Raw genomic sequence first — 24,534 nt, forward strand, 5'->3', positions numbered from 1 at the left:
ATATCCCTTTAATACACACTCTTTGTGCACTTTATGTGCATTTCGTTTACTGGTTAGAGCCCTGCCTAGTGCCTACGCACCCGTCTCTGAGCCCTGCCTAGTGCCTACGCACCCGTCTCTGAGCCTTTTACTGGTTAGAGCCCTGCCTAGTGCCTACGCACCCGTCTCTGAGCCCTGCCTAGTGCCTACGCACCCGTCTCTGAGCCTTTTACTGGTTAGAGCCCTGCCTAGTGCCTACGCACCCGTCTCTGAGCCCTGCCTAGTGCCTACGCACCCGTCTCTGAGCCTTTTACTGGTTAGAGCCCTGCCTAGTGCCTACGCACCCGTCTCTGAGCCTTTTACTGGTTAGAGCCCTGCCTAGTGCCTACGCACCCGTCTCTGAGCCTTTTACTGGTTAGAGCCCTGCCTAGTGCCTACGCACCCGTCTCTGAGCCTAACAGGTGTGGTTAGAGGCCTGCCTAGTGCCTACGCACCCGTCTCTGAGCCTAACAGGTGTGGTTAGAGGCCTGCCTAGTGCCTACGCACCCGTCTCTGAGCCTAACAGGTGTGGTTAGAGCCCTGCCTAGTGCCTACGCACCCGTCTCTGAGCCTAACAGGTGTGGTTAGAGCCCTGCCTAGTGCCTACGCACCCGTCTCTGAGCCTAACAGGTGTGGTTAGAGCCCTGCCTAGTGCCTACGCACCCGTCTCTGAGCCTAACAGGTGTGGTTAGAGCCCTGCCTAGTGCCTACGCACCCGTCTCTGAGCCTTTTACTGGTTAGAGCCCTGCCTAGTGCCTACGCACCCGTCTCTGAGCCCTGCCTAGTGCCTACGCACCCGTCTCTGAGCCTTTTACTGGTTAGAGCCCTGCCTAGTGCCTACGCACCCGTCTCTGAGCCTTTTACTGGTTAGAGCCCTGCCTAGTGCCTACGCACCCGTCTCTGAGCCTTTTACTGGTTAGAGCCCTGCCTAGTGCCTACGCACCCGTCTCTGAGCCTAACAGGTGTGGTTAGAGCCCTGCCTAGTGCCTACGCACCCGTCTCTGAGCCTAACAGGTGTGGTTAGAGCCCTGCCTAGTGCCTACGCACCCGTCTCTGAGCCTAACAGGTGTGGTTAGAGGCCTGCCTAGTGCCTACGCACCCGTCTCTGAGCCTAACAGGTGTGCATAAGACTTGGTTGCCCAATCGCTAAAATGTAAAAAAACCGGCTGAAAGTGCCATGGTTTAAATCGACACAGATGTGTTCCAGGTCTTAATGAGTTCTCATTGGTCTCCTTCCAGTGGCGTTCCAGGACATGGTCTCCGGCAGCAGGCACCAGGTGGAGGGCCGCTTCGCTCTGCGCAGCCCGTGGTGGGAGGTGACCTGCGTGGCGCGGCGACGCGGCAAGAAGCACGTGGTCCAGGGCTACCCGTCCTACAGGCTGCGTCCGGACCTGGACGGGCGCGGCTGGCGCCCGCTGCTCTCCCTGTTCCTGAAGGCGTGCGACGTGGAGCCGCCCGAGCTCCTCGCCCAGTTCTTCGCGTGGCTGCCGCCCGACAGAGACGTGACCCTCCTCAACCTGGCGGAGGCGCTCGACGACTTCGAGCGAGGGGGGAACGTCGGAGCGGCGCAGTGCATCCGAGCCAGAGTCACAAAGTCAGGTATGTTGTCGTCGTCGTCGTCGGGCAGGTTTCAGTGACCTCGTCACCAGCTCGGTGGCCTTGTGGTTAGAGTGTCCGCCCTGAAACTGGGAGGTCGGGGGTTCGATCCACCGGCCGGGTCATACCAAAGACTGTAAAAATGGGACCCAATGCCTCCCTGCTTGGCACTCAGCATCAATGGGTTGGATTGGGGGGGTCAAATCAACGAATGATTCCCGAGCGCGGCATGGCTCCAAGAGATGGGTCAAATGCAGAGAACAAATGTCGCATACGTATGTGACAAATAGTAGGACTTTAACTTTAACCTTTGTCGCCCTTGCCCAGAGAACAGTGGTTGTCAAAAAAACGTTTTCATGTCAAGGAACCCCAAATTGATTATGTATGTGTATGCGGACCTCCATTTTGAAAAGGTGTTGTGCCAGGGAGGGACCCCATAAGAGAACATTCGTCAAACAGTTTTGAAACAGCTGATCAATACGCTATTTTTAAATGGCCAAAATACAATGATAGGCATTGCTTAGTGTTTACAGTTGTCCTCATTTTGCTGGGACCCCCTGGAACCTTCTAAGGCAGTGGTTCCTAAACCTTTTAGCTCAAGACCCCCCCCCCACAAAAAAATTATGTTTGCCTGGGACCCACATTAGTGGAAATAGCAGAGCTACAAGCTCGCGCAGCATTGTGAGCTTGTAGATCGGCTATTTTCACTTCTTCTTTTGACCTCTAGCAACTCCCGAGGCCTTTGTTGACGTTGACGTTTTTTATTGCGGATTTCGGATCTGCAAAACGCACGAAAAAAACGCACTCTATATGTGCTCTATGTGCAGTGTAATTAGTGTAATTCGTGTAATTAGTGTAATTAGTGTAATTAGTGCAATTTCTAACAAGAAAAAAAAAGACCTCCGGGACGACGGTTCCCGAAGCCATTTCCCGGGAAATGACGTGCGCTGTACCAGCGGGAAGCCTGGATCCCAGGATTACACCCTAATGCTCATTATGTTGTGTCATTCCTCACAGATGCAGGAATGAAGGTGCATGCTCATTATGTTGTATAATTCCTCACAGATGCAGGAATGAAGGTGCATGCTCATTATGTTGTATAATTCCTCACAGATGCAGGAATGCAGGTGCATGCTCATTATGTTGTGTTATTCATCACAGATGTAGGAATGCAGGTGCATGCTCATTATGTTGTGTTATTCATCACAGATGTAGGAATGCAGGTGCATGCTCATTATGTTGTGTTATTCATCACAGATGTAGGAATGCAGGTGCATGCTCATTATGTTGTGTTATTCATCACAGATGTAGGAATGCAGGTGCATGCTCATTATGTTGTGTTATTCATCACAGATGTAGGAATGCAGGTGCATGCTCATTATGTTGTGTTATTCATCACAGATGCAGGAATGCAGGTGCATGCTCATTATGTTGTGTTATTCATCACAGATGCAGGAATGCAGGTGCATGCTCATTATGTTGTCGTCACAGATGCAGGAATGCAGGTGCATGCTCATTATGTTGTCGTCACAGATGCAGGAATGCAGGTGCATGCTCATTATGTTGTGTTATTCCTCACAGATGCAGGAATGCAGGTGCATGCTCATTATGTTGTGTTATTCATCACAGATGTAGGAATGCAGGTGCATGCTCATTATGTTGTCGTCACAGATGCAGGAATGCAGGTGCATGCTCATTATGTTGTCGTCACAGATGCAGGAATGCAGGTGCATGCTCATTATGTTGTCGTCACAGATGCAGGAATGCAGGTGCATGCTCATTATGTTGTGTTATTCATCACAGATGCAGGAATGCAGGTGCATGCTCATTATGTTGTGTCGTCACAGATGCTGGAATGCAGGTGCATGCTCATTATGTTGTGTTATTCATCACAGATGCAGGAATGCAGGTGCATGCTCATTATGTTGTCGTCACAGATGCAGGAATGCAGGTGCATGCTCATTATGTTGTGTTATTCATCACAGATGCAGGAATGCAGGTGCATGCTCATTATGTTGTGTCGTCACAGATGTAGGAATGCAGGTGCATGCTCATTATGTTGTCGTCACAGATGCAGGAATGCAGGTGCATGCGGCCTCTCTCTACCCTCTGGTGATGACCTACCTCCCTACGCTGCTGCCCGGGCATTTCCTTCAGCTGCTTAAAAAGGGCAAAGAGAGTACGGCGACATCATCATGCCACCCGCCACAACATGCCACTACGCGCACACAAGCAACGCCAGGACCCCCCGGAGGACCCCTGGGTCCCGCCGTACAGAACGGCGGGACCCAACAGGAGATGGAGGAAGCAGAAGACCTGGAAGAGGATCCCAGCTTGCTGAACCAGCTGGAGCAGATGTTGACGACTGACGTGTGGAAGCTGGGATTCAACTATGTGAGGCTCCGCTGTGTTGGTTGGTTGTTAGAGCCATAGAGCCCCCCGACCCATCCCCATGTTGGAGAGGTCTAGACCGACCCATCCCCATGTTGGAGAGGTCTAGACCGACCCATCCCCATGCTGGAGAGGTCTAGACCGACCCATCCCCATGTTGGAGAGTTCCCCGACCCATCCCCATGTTGGAGAGTTCTAGACCGACCCATCCCCATGTTGGAGAGGTCTAGACCGACCCATCCCCATGTTGGAGAGTTCTAGACCTAGGTCCCCACATTCACTTAATGTGGCCCTCAGGTTAATATCAGAATACTGATATAATATTGGTTTTAGCAGTTACAATTCCACAACATGCAAACATGACCCGCTGTAATTACTTCAGTCTAAATTAGTAACTCAATGATCAACACAAGTATAATTTAAGGCATTTGAAATTACATACAAATGTCAATTTTCAGGATTCCAATTCAAAAATAGCAAAAAATAATTCAAGATTTCAATTCGAATATAGCAAAAATAGCCGATCTACAAGCTCAGTAGATTGTAGATCGGCTATTTTTGCGACGACAGTAATATATGGCCCTAGGGAGTGAGTGTGGAATTATAGTGGCTCCTCTCCATCGTCAAAGTTGCCCACCCCTGACCTAGGTCAAGGTCATATTATGTTTTTTACTGATAAGTTGTTCCTAAATGTGAATAAATTATATTTAAACAGTTAAAATAGCCGATCCAGAAGATCACACTGTGGCGCAATGTGGCACGTTGTGAGCTTGTAGATAGCCTAGTTTTGAGGGGCGCTAATCTATTTAGATGAAAATCACAGATATGTGTTTGCGTTCCTTCCTGTATATTATCAGGCTTAACTCTGTGTCTATTTCTCGTCTCCTTTTGAGGTGATGTATAAGGAGCTGAAACTGACGCGCTGCGAGGCCCAGCTGCAGGCCTTCATGGACTGCGACCTGCTGGCCCGGATCCCTCCTCTGCAACGCACGGCGCTGTGGGCCTACGACCGGCTGAAGAAGCACTGTTATCGCACCGGCAGCACCTACATGGACCAGCAGCTGCTGTGTGACAGGCTGAGGGGGGACGCGGGGACCCCCGACTGGGCCACCTGGGACGCCGTGGAGTTCCTGAGGACGCTGGGCGTGGTGGTGTTCGACAGGCAGAAGAAGGTACGGGGCTCGGGATGGGCCGCATTCATTCATTCATTCATTCATTCATTCATTCAAGTTTTATTTATTCTCGAAATTACACTGAGTAATTAAACTCATCGTTGAGTAATACAATATCATACAGAAAAACATCAAAATACATCAGAAGATAAAATAAAAAAAGGTATCCATGTGAATTACATAGGTTTACAAATAAAAAGCTAAGACAAATTTCAGAATGATCTAAAACAGTTACGGGGATCTGTTGTGGGGATCTGTATTTGCTCACCAAGGTTTTAAAACGACTCAGGGGGACCAATGTGGTCAATTTTAATGTTTGCAGGTCATTCCATGTATCAGGGCCACAGAAGCCAAAAGCAGATCTACCAAGTTCAGAGTTAACTTTTGGGTTTTGGTACCTTGAATTTGGGGAAATGACTTGATCTGGTGTGGTAGGGCTCAGAGTCCTTGATCTGGTGTGGTAGGGCTCAGAGTCCTTGATCTGGTGTGGTAGGGTTCAGAGTCCTTGATCTGGTGTGGTAGGGTTCAGAGACCTTGACCTGGTGTGGTAGGGCTCAGAGTCCTTGATCTGGTGTGGTAGGGCTCAGAGTCCTTGACCGGGTGTGGTAGGGCTCAGAGTCCTTGACCTGGTGTGGTAGGGCTCAGAGTCCTTGATCTGGTGTGGTAGGGTTCAGAGTCCTTGACCTGGTGTGGTAGGGTTCAGAGTCCTTGATCTGGTGTGGTAGGGTTCAGAGTCCTTGATCTGGTGTGGTAGGGCTCAGAGTCCTTGATCTGGTGTGGTAGGGTTCAGAGTCCTTGACCTGGTGTGGTAGGGCTCAGAGTCCTTGATCTGGTGTGGTAGGGTTCAGAGTCCTTGATCTGGTGTGGTAGGGCTCAGAGTCCTTGATCTGGTGTGGTAGGGCTCAGAGTCCTTGATCTGGTGTGGTAGGGTTCAGAGTCCTTGATCTGGTGTGGTAGGGCTCAGAGTCCTTGATCTGGTGTGGTAGGGTTCAGAGTCCTTGATCTGGTGTGGTAGGGCTCAGAGTCCTTGACCGGGTGTGGTAGGGCTCAGAGTCCTTGACCTGGTGTGGTAGGGCTCAGAGTCCTTGACCGGGTGTGGTAGGGCTCAGAGTCCTTGACCTGGTGTGGTAGGGTTCAGAGTCCTTGATCTGGTGTGGTAGGGCTCAGAGTCCTTGACCGGGTGTGGTAGGGCTCAGAGTCCTTGACCGGGTGTGGTAGGGTTCAGAGTCCTTGATCTGGTGTGGTAGGGTTCAGAGTCCTTGATCTGGTGTGGTAGGGCTCAGAGTCCTTGACCGGGTGTGGTAGGGTTCAGAGTCCTTGACAGGGTGTGGTAGGGCTCAGAGTCCTTGACCGGGTGTGGTAGGGCTCAGAGTCCTTGACCTGGTGTGGTAGGGCTCAGAGTCCTTGACCTGGTGTGGTAGGGCTCAGAGTCCTTGACCGGGTGTGGTAGGGCTCAGAGTCCTTGACCGGGTGTGGTAGGGCTCAGAGTCCTTGATCTGGTGTGGTAGGGCTCAGAGTCCCATTTCAGAAATGATGAGATGTATTTAGGGCAATCTCCAAGCATGACATTTCTGGACCATATCGATATCCGATTAATTGCTGTTCATATATAATCCGCTGTCGGTATGATATATATTTTGTCCATTCTGAAAAAGGCATATATTAAACACTGAATTGTGGAAATGTTGGCCCCAAATCGCATAACATAAGCATTTTAATGTTTAAAAATGTTCCAACTTCAACCCCGTTGAAAGCTTCTCCAGAAAACAGCCTTCGTCATCACAAAAGGCTTTTTCAGGCTTAAAAAAAGAAATACAATCAACATAATTATTATAAAATAAAATATCGACTATAACCACTATATTTTGATATCGATTCGATACCGATATTGCATTTTAGCCCATTCAGACCTGAGGCAGATTCTAAAAAAAAAAACGCCTCCTAAAACCTTCAATTCTTATTAAAAACATCACACCCATGTGAACTGAGTGGTGTAAGGTCTTATATAGACTGATCAACTGTGGTCTGAAGTAATGTCTGACGTAATGAAATCACACCCGTGTGAACTGGGTGACCATAGCAACCATGCTCATTTTTTGGTACGAACAGACACGTAAACTAACAAAGCCAGTTGTAGGAGTGGTTTACACCACTCAAAAATAAATGATGTTGCTACAGTATATGAGAGGTGTACTGTATGTGACACAGAGGGTGCAGCCTGCATTTATGGTAAAACAACGTATAGGTTACACCAGGTCTAAATGGGTGAAGGACAACATCGGCCGATACCGAGTGGAATAGTAAGAGAGTGGCGACACGCTTTGATCTCGCCGCAAAGCAAGGTGCTATGGGCTATACAGTAGTTCCAAACATTGGAACTATCCCATTGAGACAAAGTGGGGTGCTATGGGCTATAGTTCCAAACATTGGAACTATCCCATTGAGACAAAGCGGGGTGCTATGGGCTATAGTTCCAAACATTGGAACTATCCCATTGAGACAAAGCGGGGTGCTATGGGCTATAGTTCCAAACATTGGAACTATCCCATTGAGATAGAATGAGCACTTCCACATTCCATTGTTACAATGGGAGTCAACGCTAGTGTCGCCACTCTCTTACTCTGGGCCGATACCGACATGATGACCGATGAATTTAATTTACCCATCATCCCTAGGTGGGGCTGCACAACCTGTTCTCGTACGAGACGGGCATCAGCGCGTGCCTGCGCAGCCTTCTGCAGGGCGAGCAGTGGAAGATCCCGCTGGACGCCAGGGAGGTGCTACGCGCCGCGGCCGTGGATCGCCGCAGGGCCAAGATGGAGGCCGCGGAGGAGGAGGAGCACCGCGGCACGGCGGCGGCAGAGCACCGCCACCGTGACCACGGAGAGATGGAGGATGGGGAGCCTGTACCGGGCCCGGTTCCACCTCTTCATGAGAACATGGTCACATCAGAGCCCAGCGGTATGACGTTTTACTTGACGATTAATCGTCCCTCAAATAATTTATTACGATTAAGAATTTAATTGTGTTTCTGTCGTCGAACATTGGAACATGTCTGAATTAAAATGTAATTTCTGTTTGACTTTTGGGCTTCGTGAACAAAAGTTGCGCACAGAGCAGATATGACAAATAACTTGTATGTACACTGAAATGATTGAAAAATAGCACATCTACAACCTCAAAACGTGAGGAGGGGGCTTGTAGATCTGCTATTTCCAGTATTTCTGAAAATGTGTGAACATAATATATGAAATTTTTTCAACATGTAAATGATTAGGCAAACAATAACTGCAATTCTGTAATGATTGTTTGACAGGCGTGCCCAGCGGGGATGGCGAGGAGGAGGAGGCGGACCCAGAGAGGCTCCTCCCCCCAATAGAGCTGGACGAGGACCAGGTGCGAGCGGCGGAGATGATCTGCGCCAACGCGGTGACGGTGATCAGCGGGAAGGTAGGACGGAACAGCGTAATCTAGTCAGAGAGTGGCGACACTAGCGTCGACTCCCATTGTAACAATGGAATGAGGAAGTACTCATTCTATCTCAATGGGATAGTTCCAGTGTTTGGAACTATAGCCCATAGGCACCCCCCGCTTTGTGGTGAGATCAAAGCGTGTCGGCACTCTCCTACTATTCCACTCGTATAGAAACAAGCCTCCTGGCCGGTTCCACTCGTATAGAAACAAGCCTCCTGGCCGGTTCCACTCTGATAGAAACAAGCCTCCTGACCGGTTCCACTCTGATAGAAACAAGCCTCCTGGCCGGTTCCACTCTGATAGAAACAAGCCTCCTGACCGGTTCCACTCTGATAGAAACAAGCCTCCTGGCCGGTTCCACTCTGATAGAAACAAGCCTCCTGGCCGGTTCCACTCGTATAGAAACAAGCCTCCTGGCCGGTTCCACTCTGATAGAAACAAGCCTCCTGGCCGGTTCCACTCGTATAGAAACAAGCCTCCTGGCCGGTTCCACTCGTATAGAAACAAGCCTCCTGGCCGGTTCCACTCTGATAGAAACAAGCCTCCTGGCCGGTTCCACTCTGATAGAAACAAGCCTCCTGGCCGGTTCCACTCTGATAGAAACAAGCCTCCTGGCCGGTTCCACTCCTATAGAAACAAGCCTCCTGGCCGGTTCCACTCTGATAGAAACAAGCCTCCTGGCCGGTTCCACTCGTATAGAAACAAGCCTCCTGGCCGGTTCCACTCTGATAGAAACAAGCCTCCTGGCCGGTTCCACTCGTATAGAAACAAGCCTCCTGGCCGGTTCCACTCTGATAGAAACAAGCCTCCTGGCCGGTTCCACTCGTATAGAAACAAGCCTCCTGGCCGGTTCCACTCTGATAGAAACAAGCCTCCTGGCCGGTTCCACTCTGATAGAAACAAGCCTCCTGGCCGGTTCCACTCCTATAGAAACAAGCCTCCTGGCCGGTTCCACTCTGATAGAAACAAGCCTCCTGGCCGGTTCCACTCTGATAGAAACAAGCCTCCTGACCGGTTCCACTCGTATAGAAACAAGCCTCCTGGCCGGTTCCACTCTGATAGAAACAAGCCTCCTGGCCGGTTCCACTCTGATAGAAACAAGCCTCCTGGCCGGTTCCACTCTGATAGAAACAAGCCTCCTGACCGGTTCCACTCTGATAGAAACAAGCCTCCTGGCCGGTTCCACTCTGATAGAAACAAGCCTCCTGGCCGGTTCCACTCTGATAGAAACAAGCCTCCTGGCCGGTTCCACTCTGATAGAAACAAGCCTCCTGACCGGTTCCACTCTGATAGAAACAAGCCTCCTGGCCGGTTCCACTCTGATAGAAACAAGCCTCCTGGCCGGTTCCACTCTGATAGAAACAAGCCTCCTGGCCGGTTCCACTCCTATAGAAACAAGCCTCCTGGCCGGTTCCACTCTGATAGAAACAAGCCTCCTGGCCGGTTCCACTCTGATAGAAACAAGCCTCCTGGCCGGTTCCACTCTGATAGAAACAAGCCTCCTGGCCGGTTCCACTCCTATAGAAACAAGCCTCCTGGCCGGTTCCACTCTGATAGAAACAAGCCTCCTGGCCGGTTCCACTCCTATAGAAACAAGCCTCCTGGCCGGTTCCACTCTGATAGAAACAAGCCTCCTGGCCGGTTCCACTGTGATAGAAACAAGCCTCCTGGCCGGTTCCACTCTGATAGAAACAAGCCTCCTGGCCGGTTCCACTCTGATAGAAACAAGCCTCCTGGCCGGTTCCACTCCTATAGAAACAAGCCTCCTGGCCGGTTCCACTCTGATAGAAACAAGCCTCCTGGCCGGTTCCACTCCTATAGAAACAAGCCTCCTGGCCGGTTCCACTCTGATAGAAACAAGCCTCCTGGCCGGTTCCACTGTGATAGAAACAAGCCTCCTGGCCGGTTCCACTCTGATAGAAACAAGCCTCCTGGCCGGTTCCACTCTGATAGAAACAAGCCTCCTGGCCGGTTCCACTCTGATAGAAACAAGCCTCCTGGCCGGTTCCACTCTGATAGAAACAAGCCTCCTGGCCGGTTCCACTCGTATAGAAACAAGCCTCCTGGCCGGTTCCACTCTGATAGAAACAAGCCTCCTGGCCGGTTCCACTGTGATAGAAACAAGCCTCCTGGCCGGTTCCACTCTGATAGAAACAAGCCTCCTGGCCGGTTCCACTCTGATAGAAACAAGCCTCCTGGCCGGTTCCACTCTGATAGAAACAAGCCTCCTGACCGGTTCCACTCTGATAGAAACAAGCCTCCTGGCCGGTTCCACTCTGATAGAAACAAGCCTCCTGGCCGGTTCCACTCCTATAGAAACAAGCCTCCTGGCCGGTTCCACTCTGATAGAAACAAGCCTCCTGGCCGGTTCCACTCCTATAGAAACAAGCCTCCTGGCCGGTTCCACTCTGATAGAAACAAGCCTCCTGGCCGGTTCCACTCGTATAGAAACAAGCCTCCTGGCCGGTTCCACTCGTATAGAAACAAGCCTCCTGGCCGGTTCCACTCTGATAGAAACAAGCCTCCTGACCGGTTCCACTCTGATAGAAACAAGCCTCCTGGCCGGTTCCACTCTGATAGAAACAAGCCTCCTGACCGGTTCCACTCTGATAGAAACAAGCCTCCTGGCCGGTTCCACTCTGATAGAAACAAGCCTCCTGGCCGGTTCCACTCGTATAGAAACAAGCCTCCTGGCCGGTTCCACTCTGATAGAAACAAGCCTCCTGGCCGGTTCCACTCTGATAGAAACAAGCCTCCTGACCGGTTCCACTCTGATAGAAACAAGCCTCCTGGCCGGTTCCACTCGTATAGAAACAAGCCTCCTGGCCGGTTCCACTCTGATAGAAACAAGCCTCCTGACCGGTTCCACTCTGATAGAAACAAGCCTCCTGGCCGGTTCCACTCTGATAGAAACAAGCCTCCTGACCGGTTCCACTCTGATAGAAACAAGCCTCCTGGCCGGTTCCACTCTGATAGAAACAAGCCTCCTGGCCGGTTCCACTCGTATAGAAACAAGCCTCCTGGCCGGTTCCACTCTGATAGAAACAAGCCTCCTGGCCGGTTCCACTCTGATAGAAACAAGCCTCCTGGCCGGTTCCACTCGTATAGAAACAAGCCTCCTGGCCGGTTCCACTCTGATAGAAACAAGCCTCCTGGCCGGTTCCACTCGTATAGAAACAAGCCTCCTGGCCGGTTCCACTCTGATAGAAACAAGCCTCCTGGCCGGTTCCACTCTGATAGAAACAAGCCTCCTGGCCGGTTCCACTCTGATAGAAACAAGCCTCCTGGCCGGTTCCACTCTGATAGAAACAAGCCTCCTGGCCGGTTCCACTCCTATAGAAACAAGCCTCCTGGCCGGTTCCACTCTGATAGAAACAAGCCTCCTGGCCGGTTCCACTCTGATAGAAACAAGCCTCCTGACCGGTTCCACTCTGATAGAAACAAGCCTCCTGGCCGGTTCCACTCTGATAGAAACAAGCCTCCTGGCCGGTTCCACTCTGATAGAAACAAGCCTCCTGGCCGGTTCCACTCTGATAGAAACAAGCCTCCTGACCGGTTCCACTCGTATAGAAACAAGCCTCCTGGCCGGTTCCACTCTGATAGAAACAAGCCTCCTGGCCGGTTCCACTCGTATAGAAACAAGCCTCCTGGCCGGTTCCACTCTGATAGAAACAAGCCTCCTGGCCGGTTCCACTCGTATAGAAACAAGCCTCCTGGCCGGTTCCACTCTGATAGAAACAAGCCTCCTGGCCGGTTCCACTCTGATAGAAACAAGCCTCCTGGCCGGTTCCACTCCTATAGAAACAAGCCTCCTGGCCGGTTCCACTCTGATAGAAACAAGCCTCCTGGCCGGTTCCACTCTGATAGAAACAAGCCTCCTGACCGGTTCCACTCGTATAGAAACAAGCCTCCTGGCCGGTTCCACTCTGATAGAAACAAGCCTCCTGGCCGGTTCCACTCTGATAGAAACAAGCCTCCTGGCCGGTTCCACTCTGATAGAAACAAGCCTCCTGACCGGTTCCACTCTGATAGAAACAAGCCTCCTGGCCGGTTCCACTCTGATAGAAACAAGCCTCCTGGCCGGTTCCACTCTGATAGAAACAAGCCTCCTGGCCGGTTCCACTCTGATAGAAACAAGCCTCCTGACCGGTTCCACTCTGATAGAAACAAGCCTCCTGGCCGGTTCCACTCTGATAGAAACAAGCCTCCTGGCCGGTTCCACTCTGATAGAAACAAGCCTCCTGGCCGGTTCCACTCCTATAGAAACAAGCCTCCTGGCCGGTTCCACTCTGATAGAAACAAGCCTCCTGGCCGGTTCCACTCTGATAGAAACAAGCCTCCTGGCCGGTTCCACTCCTATAGAAACAAGCCTCCTGGCCGGTTCCACTCTGATAGAAACAAGCCTCCTGGCCGGTTCCACTCCTATAGAAACAAGCCTCCTGGCCGGTTCCACTCTGATAGAAACAAGCCTCCTGGCCGGTTCCACTGTGATAGAAACAAGCCTCCTGGCCGGTTCCACTCTGATAGAAACAAGCCTCCTGGCCGGTTCCACTCTGATAGAAACAAGCCTCCTGGCCGGTTCCACTCTGATAGAAACAAGCCTCCTGGCCGGTTCCACTCTGATAGAAACAAGCCTCCTGGCCGGTTCCACTCGTATAGAAACAAGCCTCCTGGCCGGTTCCACTCTGATAGAAACAAGCCTCCTGGCCGGTTCCACTCTGATAGAAACAAGCCTCCTGGCCGGTTCCACTCTGATAGAAACAAGCCTCCTGGCCGGTTCCACTCTGATAGAAACAAGCCTCCTGGCCGGTTCCACTCCTATAGAAACAAGCCTCCTGGCCGGTTCCACTCTGATAGAAACAAGCCTCCTGGCCGGTTCCACTCCTATAGAAACAAGCCTCCTGGCCGGTTCCACTCTGATAGAAACAAGCCTCCTGGCCGGTTCCACTCGTATAGAAACAAGCCTCCTGGCCGGTTCCACTCCTATAGAAACAAGCCTCCTGGCCGGTTCCACTCTGATAGAAACAAGCCTCCTGGCCGGTTCCACTCTGATAGAAACAAGCCTCCTGGCCGGTTCCACTCTGATAGAAACAAGCCTCCTGGCCGGTTCCACTCGTATAGAAACAAGCCTCCTGGCCGGTTCCACTCTGATAGAAACAAGCCTCCTGGCCGGTTCCACTCTGATAGAAACAAGCCTCCTGGCCGGTTCCACTCTGATAGAAACAAGCCTCCTGGCCGGTTCCACTCTGATAGAAACAAGCCTCCTGGCCGGTTCCACTCTGATAGAAACAAGCCTCCTGGCCGGTTCCACTCTGATAGAAACAAGCCTCCTGGCCGGTTCCACTCTGATAGAAACAAGCCTCCTGGCCGGTTCCACTCTGATAGAAACAAGCCTCCTGGCCGGTTCCACTCTGATAGAAACAAGCCTCCTGGCCGGTTCCACTCTGATAGAAACAAGCCTCCTGGCCGGTTCCACTCTGATAGAAACAAGCCTCCTGGCCGGTTCCACTCTGATAGAAACAAGCCTCCTGGCCGGTTCCACTCGTATAGAAACAAGCCTCCTGGCCGGTTCCACTCTGATAGAAACAAGCCTCCTGGCCGGTTCCACTCTTATAGAAACAAGCCTCCTGGCCGGTTCCACTCCTATAGAAACAAGCCTCCTGACCGGTTCCACTCTGATAGAAACAAGCCTCCTGGCCGGTTCCACTCTTATAGAAACAAGCCTCCTGGCCGGTTCCACTCCTATAGAAACAAGCCTCCTGACCGGTTCCACTCTGATAGAAACAAGCCTCCTGGCCGGTTCCACTCTGATAGAAACAAGCCTCCTGGCCGGTTCCACTCTGATAGAAACAAGCCTCCTGGCCGGTTCCACTCTGATAGAAACAAGCCTCCTGGCCGGTTCCACTCGTATAGAAACAAGCCTCCTGGCCGGTTCCACTCTGATAGAAACAAGCCTCCTGGCCGGTTCCACTCTGATAGAAACAAGCCTCCTGGCCGGTTCCACTCGTATAGAAACAAGCCTCCTGGCCGGTTCCACTCTGATAGAAACAAGCCTCCTGGCCGGTTCCACTCTGATAGAAACAAGCCTCCTGGCCGGTTCCACTCTGATAGAAACAAGCCTCCTGGCCGGTTCCACTCTGATAGAAACAAGCCTCCTGGTCGGTTCCACTCTGATAGAAACAAGCCTCCTGGCCGGTTCCACTCTGATAGAAACAAGCCTCCTGGTCGGTTCCACTCTGATAGAAACAAGCCTCCTGGCCGGTTCCACTCGTATAGAAACAAGCCTCCTGGCCGGTTCCACTCGTATAGAAACAAGCCTCCTGGCCGGTTCCACTCTGATAGAAACAAGCCTCCTGGCCGGTTCCACTCTGATAGAAACAAGCCTCCTGGCCGGTTCCACTCTGATAGAAACAAGCCTCCTGGCCGGTTCCACTCGTATAGAAACAAGCCTCCTGGCCGGTTCCACTCTGATAGAAACAAGCCTCCTGGCCGGTTCCACTCGTATAGAAACAAGCCTCCTGGCCGGTTCCACTCTGATAGAAACAAGCCTCCTGGCCGGTTCCACTCGTATAGAAACAAGCCTCCTGACCGGTTCCACTCGGATAGAAACAAGCCTCCTGGCCGGTTCCACTCTGATAGAAACAAGCCTCCTGGCCGGTTCCACTCTGATAGAAACAAGCCTCCTGGCCGGTTCCACTCTGATAGAAACAAGCCTCCTGGCCGGTTCCACTCTGATAGAAACAAGCCTCCTGGCCGGTTCCACTCTGATAGAAACAAGCCTCCTGGCCGGTTCCACTCCTATAGAAACAAGCCTCCTGACCGGTTCCACTCTGATAGAAACAAGCCTCCTGGTCGGTTCCACTCTGATAGAAACAAGCCTCCTGACCGGTTCCACTCGTATAGAAACAAGCCTCCTGGCCGGTTCCACTCGTATAGAAACAAGCCTCCTGGCCGGTTCCACTCTGATAGAAACAAGCCTCCTGACCGGTTCCACTCGTATAGAAACAAGCCTCCTGGCCGGTTCCACTCTGAGAGAAACAAGCCTCCTGGCCGGTTCCACTCTGATAGAAACAAGCCTCCTGGCCGGTTCCACTCGTATAGAAACAAGCCTCCTGACCGGTTCCACTCGGATAGAAACAAGCCTCCTGGCCGGTTCCACTCTGATAGAAACAAGCCTCCTGGCCGGTTCCACTCTGATAGAAACAAGCCTCCTGGCCGGTTCCACTCTGATAGAAACAAGCCTCCTGGCCGGTTCCACTCTGATAGAAACAAGCCTCCTGGCCGGTTCCACTCTGATAGAAACAAGCCTCCTGGCCGGTTCCACTCTGATAGAAACAAGCCTCCTGGCCGGTTCCACTCCTATAGAAACAAGCCTCCTGGCCGGTTCCACTCTGATAGAAACAAGCCTCCTGGCCGGTTCCACTCCTATAGAAACAAGCCTCCTGGCCGGTTCCACTCGTATAGAAACAAGCCTCCTGGCCGGTTCCACTCTGATAGAAACAAGCCTCCTGGCCGGTTCCACTCTGATAGAAACAAGCCTCCTGGCCGGTTCCACTCTGATAGAAACAAGCCTCCTGGCCGGTTCCACTCTGATAGAAACAAGCCTCCTGGCCGGTTCCACTCTGATAGAAACAAGCCTCCTGGCCGGTTCCACTCTGATAGAAACAAGCCTCCTGGCCGGTTCCACTCGTATAGAAACAAGCCTCCTGGCCGGTTCCACTCTGATAGAAACAAGCCTCCTGGCCGGTTCCACTCTGATAGAAACAAGCCTCCTGGCCGGTTCCACTCTGATAGAAACAAGCCTCCTGGCCGGTTCCACTCTGATAGAAACAAGCCTCCTGGCCGGTTCCACTCTGATAGAAACAAGCCTCCTGGCCGGTTCCACTCTGATAGAAACAAGCCTCCTGACCGGTTCCACTCTGATAGAAACAAGCCTCCTGGCCGGTTCCACTCGTATAGAAACAAGCCTCCTGGCCGGTTCCACTCTGATAGAAACAAGCCTCCTGGCCGGTTCCACTCTGATAGAAACAAGCCTCCTGGCCGGTTCCACTCGTATAGAAACAAGCCTCCTGGCCGGTTCCACTCTGATAGAAACAAGCCTCCTGGCCGGTTCCACTCGTATAGAAACAAGCCTCCTGGCCGGTTCCACTCTGATAGAAACAAGCCTCCTGACCGGTTCCACTCTGATAGAAACAAGCCTCCTGGCCGGTTCCACTCTGATAGAAACAAGCCTCCTGGCCGGTTCCACTCGTATAGAAACAAGCCTCCTGGCCGGTTCCACTCTGATAGAAACAAGCCTCCTGGCCGGTTCCACTCGTATAGAAACAAGCCTCCTGGCCGGTTCCACTCTGATAGAAACAAGCCTCCTGACCGGTTCCACTCTGATAGAAACAAGCCTCCTGGCCGGTTCCACTCTGATAGAAACAAGCCTCCTGGCCGGTTCCACTCGTATAGAAACAAGCCTCCTGGCCGGTTCCACTCTGATAGAAACAAGCCTCCTGGCCGGTTCCACTCTGATAGAAACAAGCCTCCTGGCCGGTTCCACTCTGATAGAAACAAGCCTCCTGGCCGGTTCCACTCTGATAGAAACAAGCCTCCTGGCCGGTTCCACTCTGATAGAAACAAGCCTCCTGGCCGGTTCCACTCTGATAGAAACAAGCCTCCTGGCCGGTTCCACTCTGATAGAAACAAGCCTCCTGGCCGGTTCCACTCTGATAGAAACAAGCCTCCTGGCCGGTTCCACTCTGATAGAAACAAGCCTCCTGACCGGTTCCACTCTGATAGAAACAAGCCTCCTGGCCGGTTCCACTCGTATAGAAACAAGCCTCCTGGCCGGTTCCACTCTGATAGAAACAAGCCTCCTGGCCGGTTCCACTCTGATAGAAACAAGCCTCCTGGCCGGTTCCACTCTGATAGAAACAAGCCTCCTGGCCGGTTCCACTCCTATAGAAACAAGCCTCCTGGCCGGTTCCACTCTGATAGAAACAAGCCTCCTGGCCGGTTCCACTCTGATAGAAACAAGCCTCCTGGCCGGTTCCACTCGTATAGAAACAAGCCTCCTGGCCGGTTCCACTCTGATAGAAACAAGCCTCCTGGCCGGTTCCACTCTGATAGAAACAAGCCTCCTGGCCGGTTCCACTCTGATAGAAACAAGCCTCCTGGCCGGTTCCACTCTGATAGAAACAAGCCTCCTGGTCGGTTCCACTCTGATAGAAACAAGCCTCCTGACCGGTTCCACTCTGATAGAAACAAGCCTCCTGGCCGGTTCCACTCTGATAGAAACAAGCCTCCTGGCCGGTTCCACTCTGATAGAAACAAGCCTCCTGGCCGGTTCCACTCTGATAGAAACAAGCCTCCTGGCCGGTTCCACTCTGATAGAAACAAGCCTCCTGGCCGGTTCCACTCTGATAGAAACAAGCCTCCTGGCCGGTTCCACTCGTATAGAAACAAGCCTCCTGGCCGGTTCCACTCTGATAGAAACAAGCCTCCTGGCCGGTTCCACTCTGATAGAAACAAGCCTCCTGGCCGGTTCCACTCTGATAGAAACAAGCCTCCTGGCCGGTTCCACTCTGATAGAAACAAGCCTCCTGGCCGGTTCCACTCCTATAGAAACAAGCCTCCTGGCCGGTTCCACTCCTATAGAAACAAGCCTCCTGGCCGGTTCCACTCGTATAGAAACAAGCCTCCTGGCCGGTTCCACTCTGATAGAAACAAGCCTCCTGGCCGGTTCCACTCTGATAGAAACAAGCCTCCTGGCCGGTTCCGGCAGCCCCTCAGGGCACAAGCCTCTCAGACTGTTCTCATAGTCCACTTTTACCAGAGATGCTATTCTAAATGTCCATATGAGGACCTACACTAAAGATAAGGATGACACACAAATAGTTACACAAGCAGAGATTGTAATTATGCTGACACAGACGGGGGGGCCATCAGCTGTTAAGATTAACTTCTCTGTTGAGTTACAATGAGTTCTGTTCGTGTGAAAAGTGGCTGAATGAGATGATATAAATGCACACTAATACATATATACATTTGAATGCCACAGACGAAAAACAGTCTAAGTCCACACTATTGATCCATAATGTATAAATGATTGATAAGGGTTCAGGACAACCAGGCCTTTTCGTGGAGGGGTCAGGGGTCAGGACAACCAGGCCTTTTCGTGGAGGGGTCAGGGGTCAGGACAACCAGGCCTTTTCGTGGAGGGGTCAGGGGTCAGGACAACCAGGCCTTTTCGTGGAGGGGTCAGGGGTCAGGACAACCAGGCCTTTTCGTGGAGGGGTCAGGGGTCAGGACAACCAGGCCTTTTCGTGGAGGGGTCAGGGGTCAGGACAACCAGGCCTTTTCGTGGAGGGGTCAGGGGTCAGGACAACCAGGCCTTTTCGTGGAGGGGTCAGGGGTCAGGACAACCAGGCCTTTTCGTGGAGGGGTCAGGGGTCAGGACAACCAGGCCTTTTCGTGGAGGTGTCAGAATAAAATTTGGACTTAGACTGTTTTTCATCTGTGGTACTTTTGACAAACTATTTCTAAACGATCTTTTCCAGTGGTTTTCAACCAGTGGTCCTTGAGGAGGTTCCAGGTGGTCCCCAGTTAAATGATAGAGAGTTGGAAACCAAATGGACCTTTATAGATGTTTAACTCTTGAGAGCATAACGTGAAACCAAACGGACCCTCCCGGGTCCATTTGGTTTCATGAGAGTTAAATTACATTCAACTTAATTTAACAAGAAGTCTACACATTTAGAGTGAATGTTTAAGGATTGTTATTTAAATCAACGTTTGCCTGTTATCTCTCCTAATGGTACCAAAATCAATACAGCATGGAAATGTGGACGGAATCTTATCCAACGACAACAAAATTAAAACCTTAGTGAGCACACAGACCCCCACAATATGTAACTGTTTATAGATCGTTTTGAAATTTGTCTTAGCTTCTATTTGTAATCTATGTAATTCACATGTATACCTTTTGTTGTCCTTTTCCTGATCTTCTGATGTATTGTGATGTTTTTCTATATGATATTGTATTCCTCGACGACACTGAAAATGAGTTTAATTACTGTGTAATTTAGAGAATAAATAAAACTTGAATGAATGAATATGAAAATGGTTTTAACCCATTTTGACCTGAGATCAGATTCTAAAAATGTCTTCTACATCCTGACAGTTTTCTGAAAAAGCTATGTTTCTATGTCAGCCGTTCTTCGATTTTTCAAAAATAGCAGACCTACAAAGCTCGTAGCGCGCCACTCGGTGGCGAGCTACGAGCTTGTAGATCTGCTATTGTCCAATAGCTAAAGCATAACATAATGCTAACACCAAAAGGGGTTCCCGCCCAGAATGGTTGTAACACCCCTGATCTGTTCCGCAGGGCGGCTGTGGGAAGACCACGGTGGTCAGCCTGCTGTTCAAGGCGGCCATCGCCCAGCGCAGCGCCAGCGACGCCGCCGAGATCCAGAGCGCCTGCGCCGCCTTCGAGAACGACACGGGCGGATCCCAGGGCTGGGACGACGACGAGGAGGAGGCTCCTCCCCTCTCGCCGGGCTTCCTCCTCCCCCGATTGGACGGGGAGCCCCAGCGGGGGGATGAGGAGGGGGAGAAAGCCGCGGTGGTCCACGGTGCAGACGAGGTCCTGTTGACCGCCCCGACGGGCCGAGCCGCCTCCCTGCTGACCAAGAAGACCTGCTTCACCGCATACACTCTGCACCAGGTGGGCATTTTAGACCATTCGGGACTGGGAACCCCTTTGGGTGTTTATAAGGATCATGTTTTACTTTAGCTATTGAAAAATTGCAGATCTATCTATATTTTAGAAACATCTTGAAAATGTGGCTCAAAGCTTTGAACATATATTCTTTCAGAGCGTACGTTTTTAACTCAAATCTTTGCTTCGTCCCTGGAACAACATATATTCAGATGGGGGTTGGCGGCCTATTACATATATTTTTGGGGGCCCTTGTCATGAAAATGTTTGTTTGAGAACATTTGTACAATCGTCCTCAGGTCTAAATGGGTTAAACAGTGTACATTATATAGGATTATGTGTATTACAGGTTCTATGACACGCCTCGAAAATATCATTAGGATACTGAACATCACGTGGTCTCAGTGAAAACGGTCTGAAAACGCACGCGACGGAACGGAACGCACTGAGCACTAAGGCTACGAGGCTTAGGAACGCACTGAGCACTAAGGCTACGAGGCTTAGGAACACACTGAGCACTAAGGCTACGAGGCTTAGGAACGCACTGAGCACTAAGGCTACGAGGCTTAGGAACACACTGAGCACTAAGGCTACGAGGCTTAGGAACGCACTGAGCACTAAGGCTACGAGGCTTAGGAACGCACTGAGCACTAAGGCTACGAGGCTTAGGAACGCACTGAGCACTAAGGCTACGAGGCTTAGGAACGCACTGAGCACTAAGGCTACGAGGCTTAGGAACGCACTGAGCACTAAGGCTACGACGGGACGCACTGAGCACTAAGGCTACGAGGCTTAGGAACGCACTGAGCACTAAGGCTACGAGGCTTAGGAACGCACTGAGCACTAAGGCTACGACGGGACGCACTGAGCACTAAGGCTACGAGGCTTAGGAACGCACTGAGCACTAAGGCTACGACGGGACGCACTGAGCACTAAGGCTACGAGGCTTAGGAACGCACTGAGCACTAAGGCTACGAGGCTTAGGAACGCACTGAGCACTAAGGCTACGAGGCTTAGGAACGCACTGAGCACTAAGGCTACGAGGCTTAGGAACGCACTGAGCACTAAGGCTACGAGGCTTAGGAACGCACTGAGCACTAAGGCTACGAGGCTTAGGAACGCACTGAGCACTAAGGCTACGACGGGACGCACTGAGCACTAAGGCTACGAGGCTTAGGAACGCACTGAGCACTAAGGCTTAGGAACACACTGAGCACTAAGGCTACGAGGCTTAGGAACGCACTGAGCACTAAGGCTACGACGGGACGCACTGAGCACTAAGGCTACGAGGCTTAGGAACACACTGAGCACTAAGGCTTAGGAACACACTGAGCACTAAGGCTACGAGGCTTAGGAACACACTGAGCACTAAGGCTTAGGAACACACTGAGCACTAAGGCTACGAGGCTTAGGAACGCACTGAGCACTAAGGCTACGACGGGACGCACTGAGCACTAAGGCTACGAGGCTTAGGAACGGAACGCACTGAGCACTAAGGCTACGAGGCTTAGGAACACACTGAGCACTAAGGCTACGAGGCTTAGGAACACACTGAGCACTAAGGCTACGAGGCTTAGGAACGCACTGAGCACTAAGGCTACGAGGCTTAGGAACGCACTGAGCACTAAGGCTACGAGGCTTAGGAACGCACTGAGCACTAAGGCTAGGAGGCTTAGGAACACACTGAGCACTAAGGCTACGACGGGACGCACTGAGCACTAAGGCTACGAGGCTTAGGAACGCACTGAGCACTAAGGCTACGAGGCTTAGGAACACACTGAGCACTAAGGCTACGAGGCTTAGGAAGCTATCAGGTTTAGGCTAGTCGTTTCGACGGCACATCTGCGTTCGTACTGGCCAAATATGGCACCCATTCTGTACGGGAACCCCTTTTGGTGTTTTAAGCATTTGCTATATGCTTTAGCTATTGAAAAATAGCAGATCTACGAGCTTGTAGACTGACATAGAAACATGGATTTTTCAGAAACCTGTCAGGATTTAGAAGATATTTTTAGAATCTGATCTCAGGTCTAAATGGGTTAAAGAAATCGTGAATTTGTGAATTTGTTCATCATCAACATCTCACACTTCTTCCTTCCTTCCTGTAGGAGGTGCTGTGGAGCTTCATGATGTCATCTCACACTTCTTCCTTCCATCCTGTAGGAGGTGCTGTGGAGCTTCATGATGTCATCTCACACTTCTTCCTTCCTTCCTTCCTTCCTTCCTTCCTTCCTGCAGGTGCTGTGGAGCTTCATGATGTCACAGAAGGACGAGGACGGCTGTCCCTCGGAGTGGAGGTTCAAGGGCGTGCGTGTCCTGGTGGTGGACGAGGGCAGCCTGGTGTGCGTCCAGCTCCTCCACTCCGTCCTGTCCATGCTCACCAAGCACGCCCAGCTCAGGAAGTTCGTCATCCTGGGTGAGGCCTGGCCCACACATCTGCCCCCCTCCCCTACACTAGACACTGGCCCACACATCTGCCCCCCTCCCCTACACTAGACACTGGCCCACACATCTGCCCCCCTCCCCTACACTAGACACTGGCCCAGGAGTGGATTTTCACTCCGTCCCATCCCACTCCCACAGAAATGATCCCATCCCACTCCTGGTAGAATGACTCCCGATCCCATCCCACTCCTGGTAGAATGACTCCCGATCCCATCCCACTCCTGGTAGAATGACTCCCGATCCCATCCCACTCCTGGTAGAATGACTCCCGATCCCATCCCACTCCTGGTAGAATGACTCCCGATCCCATCCCACTCCTGGTAGAATGACTCCCGATCCCATCCCACTCCTGGTAGAATGACTCCCGATCCCATCCCACTCCTGGTAGAATGACTCCCGATCCCATCCCACTCCTGGTAGAATGACTCCCGATCCCATCCCACTCCTGGTAGAATGACTCCCGATCCCATCCAACTCCTGGTAGAATGACTCCCGATCCCATCCCACTCCTGGTAGAATGACTCCCGATCCCATCCCACTCCTGGTAGAATGACTCCCGATCCCATCCCACTCCTGGTAGAATGACTCCCGATCCCATCCCACTCCTGGTAGAATGACTCCCGGTCCCATCCCGCTCCTGGTAGAATGACTCCCGATCCCATCCCGCTCCTGGTAGAATGACTCCCGATCCCATCCCACTCCTGGTAGAATGACTCCCGATCCCATCCCGCTCCTGGTAGAATGACTCCCGATCCCATCCCACTCCTGGTAGAATGACTCCCGATCCCATCCCACTCCTGGTAGAATGACTCCCGATCCCATCCCACTCCTGGTAGAATGACTCCCGATCCCATCCCACTCCTGGTAGAATGACTCCCGATCCCATCCCACTCCTGGTAGAATGACTCCCGATCCCATCCTACTCCTGGTAGAATGACTCCCGATCCCATCCCGCTCCTGGTAGAATGACTCCCCATCCCACTCCTGGTAGAATGACTCCCGATCCCATCCCGCTCCTGGTAGAATGACTCCCGATCCCATCCCACTCCTGGTAGAATGACTCCCGATCCCATCCCACTCCTGGTAGAATGACTCCCGATCCCATCCCACTCCTGGTAGAATGACTCCCGATCCCATCCCACTCCTGGTAGAATGACTCCCGATCCCATCCCACTCCTGGTAGAATGACTCCCGATCCCATCCCACTCCTGGTAGAATGACTCCCGATCCCATCCCGCTCCTGGTAGAATGACTCCCGATCCCATCCCACTCCTGGTAGAATGACTCCCGATCCCATCCCACTCCTGGTAGAATGACTCCCGATCCCATCCCACTCCTGGTAGAATGACTCCCGATCCCATCCCACTCCTGGTAGAATGACTCCCGATCCCATCCCACTCCTGGTAGAATGACTCCCGATCCCATCCCACTCCTGGTAGAATGACTCCCGATCCCATCCCACTCCTGGTAGAATGACTCCCGATCCCATCCCACTCCTGATAGAATGACTCCCGATCCCATCCCACTCCTGGTAGAATGACTCCCGATCCCATCCCACTCCTGGTAGAATGACTCCCGATCCCATCCCACTCCTGGTAGAATGACTCCCGATCCCATCCCACTCCTGGTAGAATGACTCCCGATCCCATCCCGCTCCTGGTAGAATGACTCCCGATCCCATCCCACTCCTGGTAGAATGACTCCCGATCCCATCCCACTCCTGGTAGAATGACT

General features: G+C 51.9%; 1 protein-coding gene across 2 annotated transcripts in view; it reads left to right on the forward strand.

Moving 5' to 3' along the window:
• Positions 1–24,534, forward strand: part of helb (helicase (DNA) B) — a 57,205-nt gene that overhangs the window by 11,217 nt on the left and 21,454 nt on the right. For both annotated transcript variants that reach the window (XM_079506389.1, XM_079506390.1), the window contains exons 2-8: positions 1,258–1,617; positions 3,686–4,008; positions 4,899–5,177; positions 7,853–8,138; positions 8,494–8,627; positions 20,023–20,361; positions 22,594–22,771. In XM_079506389.1, the coding sequence (XP_079362515.1) occupies positions 1,258–1,617; positions 3,686–4,008; positions 4,899–5,177; positions 7,853–8,138; positions 8,494–8,627; positions 20,023–20,361; positions 22,594–22,771 (1,899 nt within the window). The remainder of the gene's footprint in view (positions 1–1,257; positions 1,618–3,685; positions 4,009–4,898; positions 5,178–7,852; positions 8,139–8,493; positions 8,628–20,022; positions 20,362–22,593; positions 22,772–24,534) is intronic.

This window comes from Electrona antarctica (genome assembly GCF_951216825.1).
Source record: "Electrona antarctica genome assembly, chromosome: 7".
Lineage (NCBI taxonomy): Eukaryota > Metazoa > Chordata > Actinopteri > Myctophiformes > Myctophidae > Electrona > Electrona antarctica.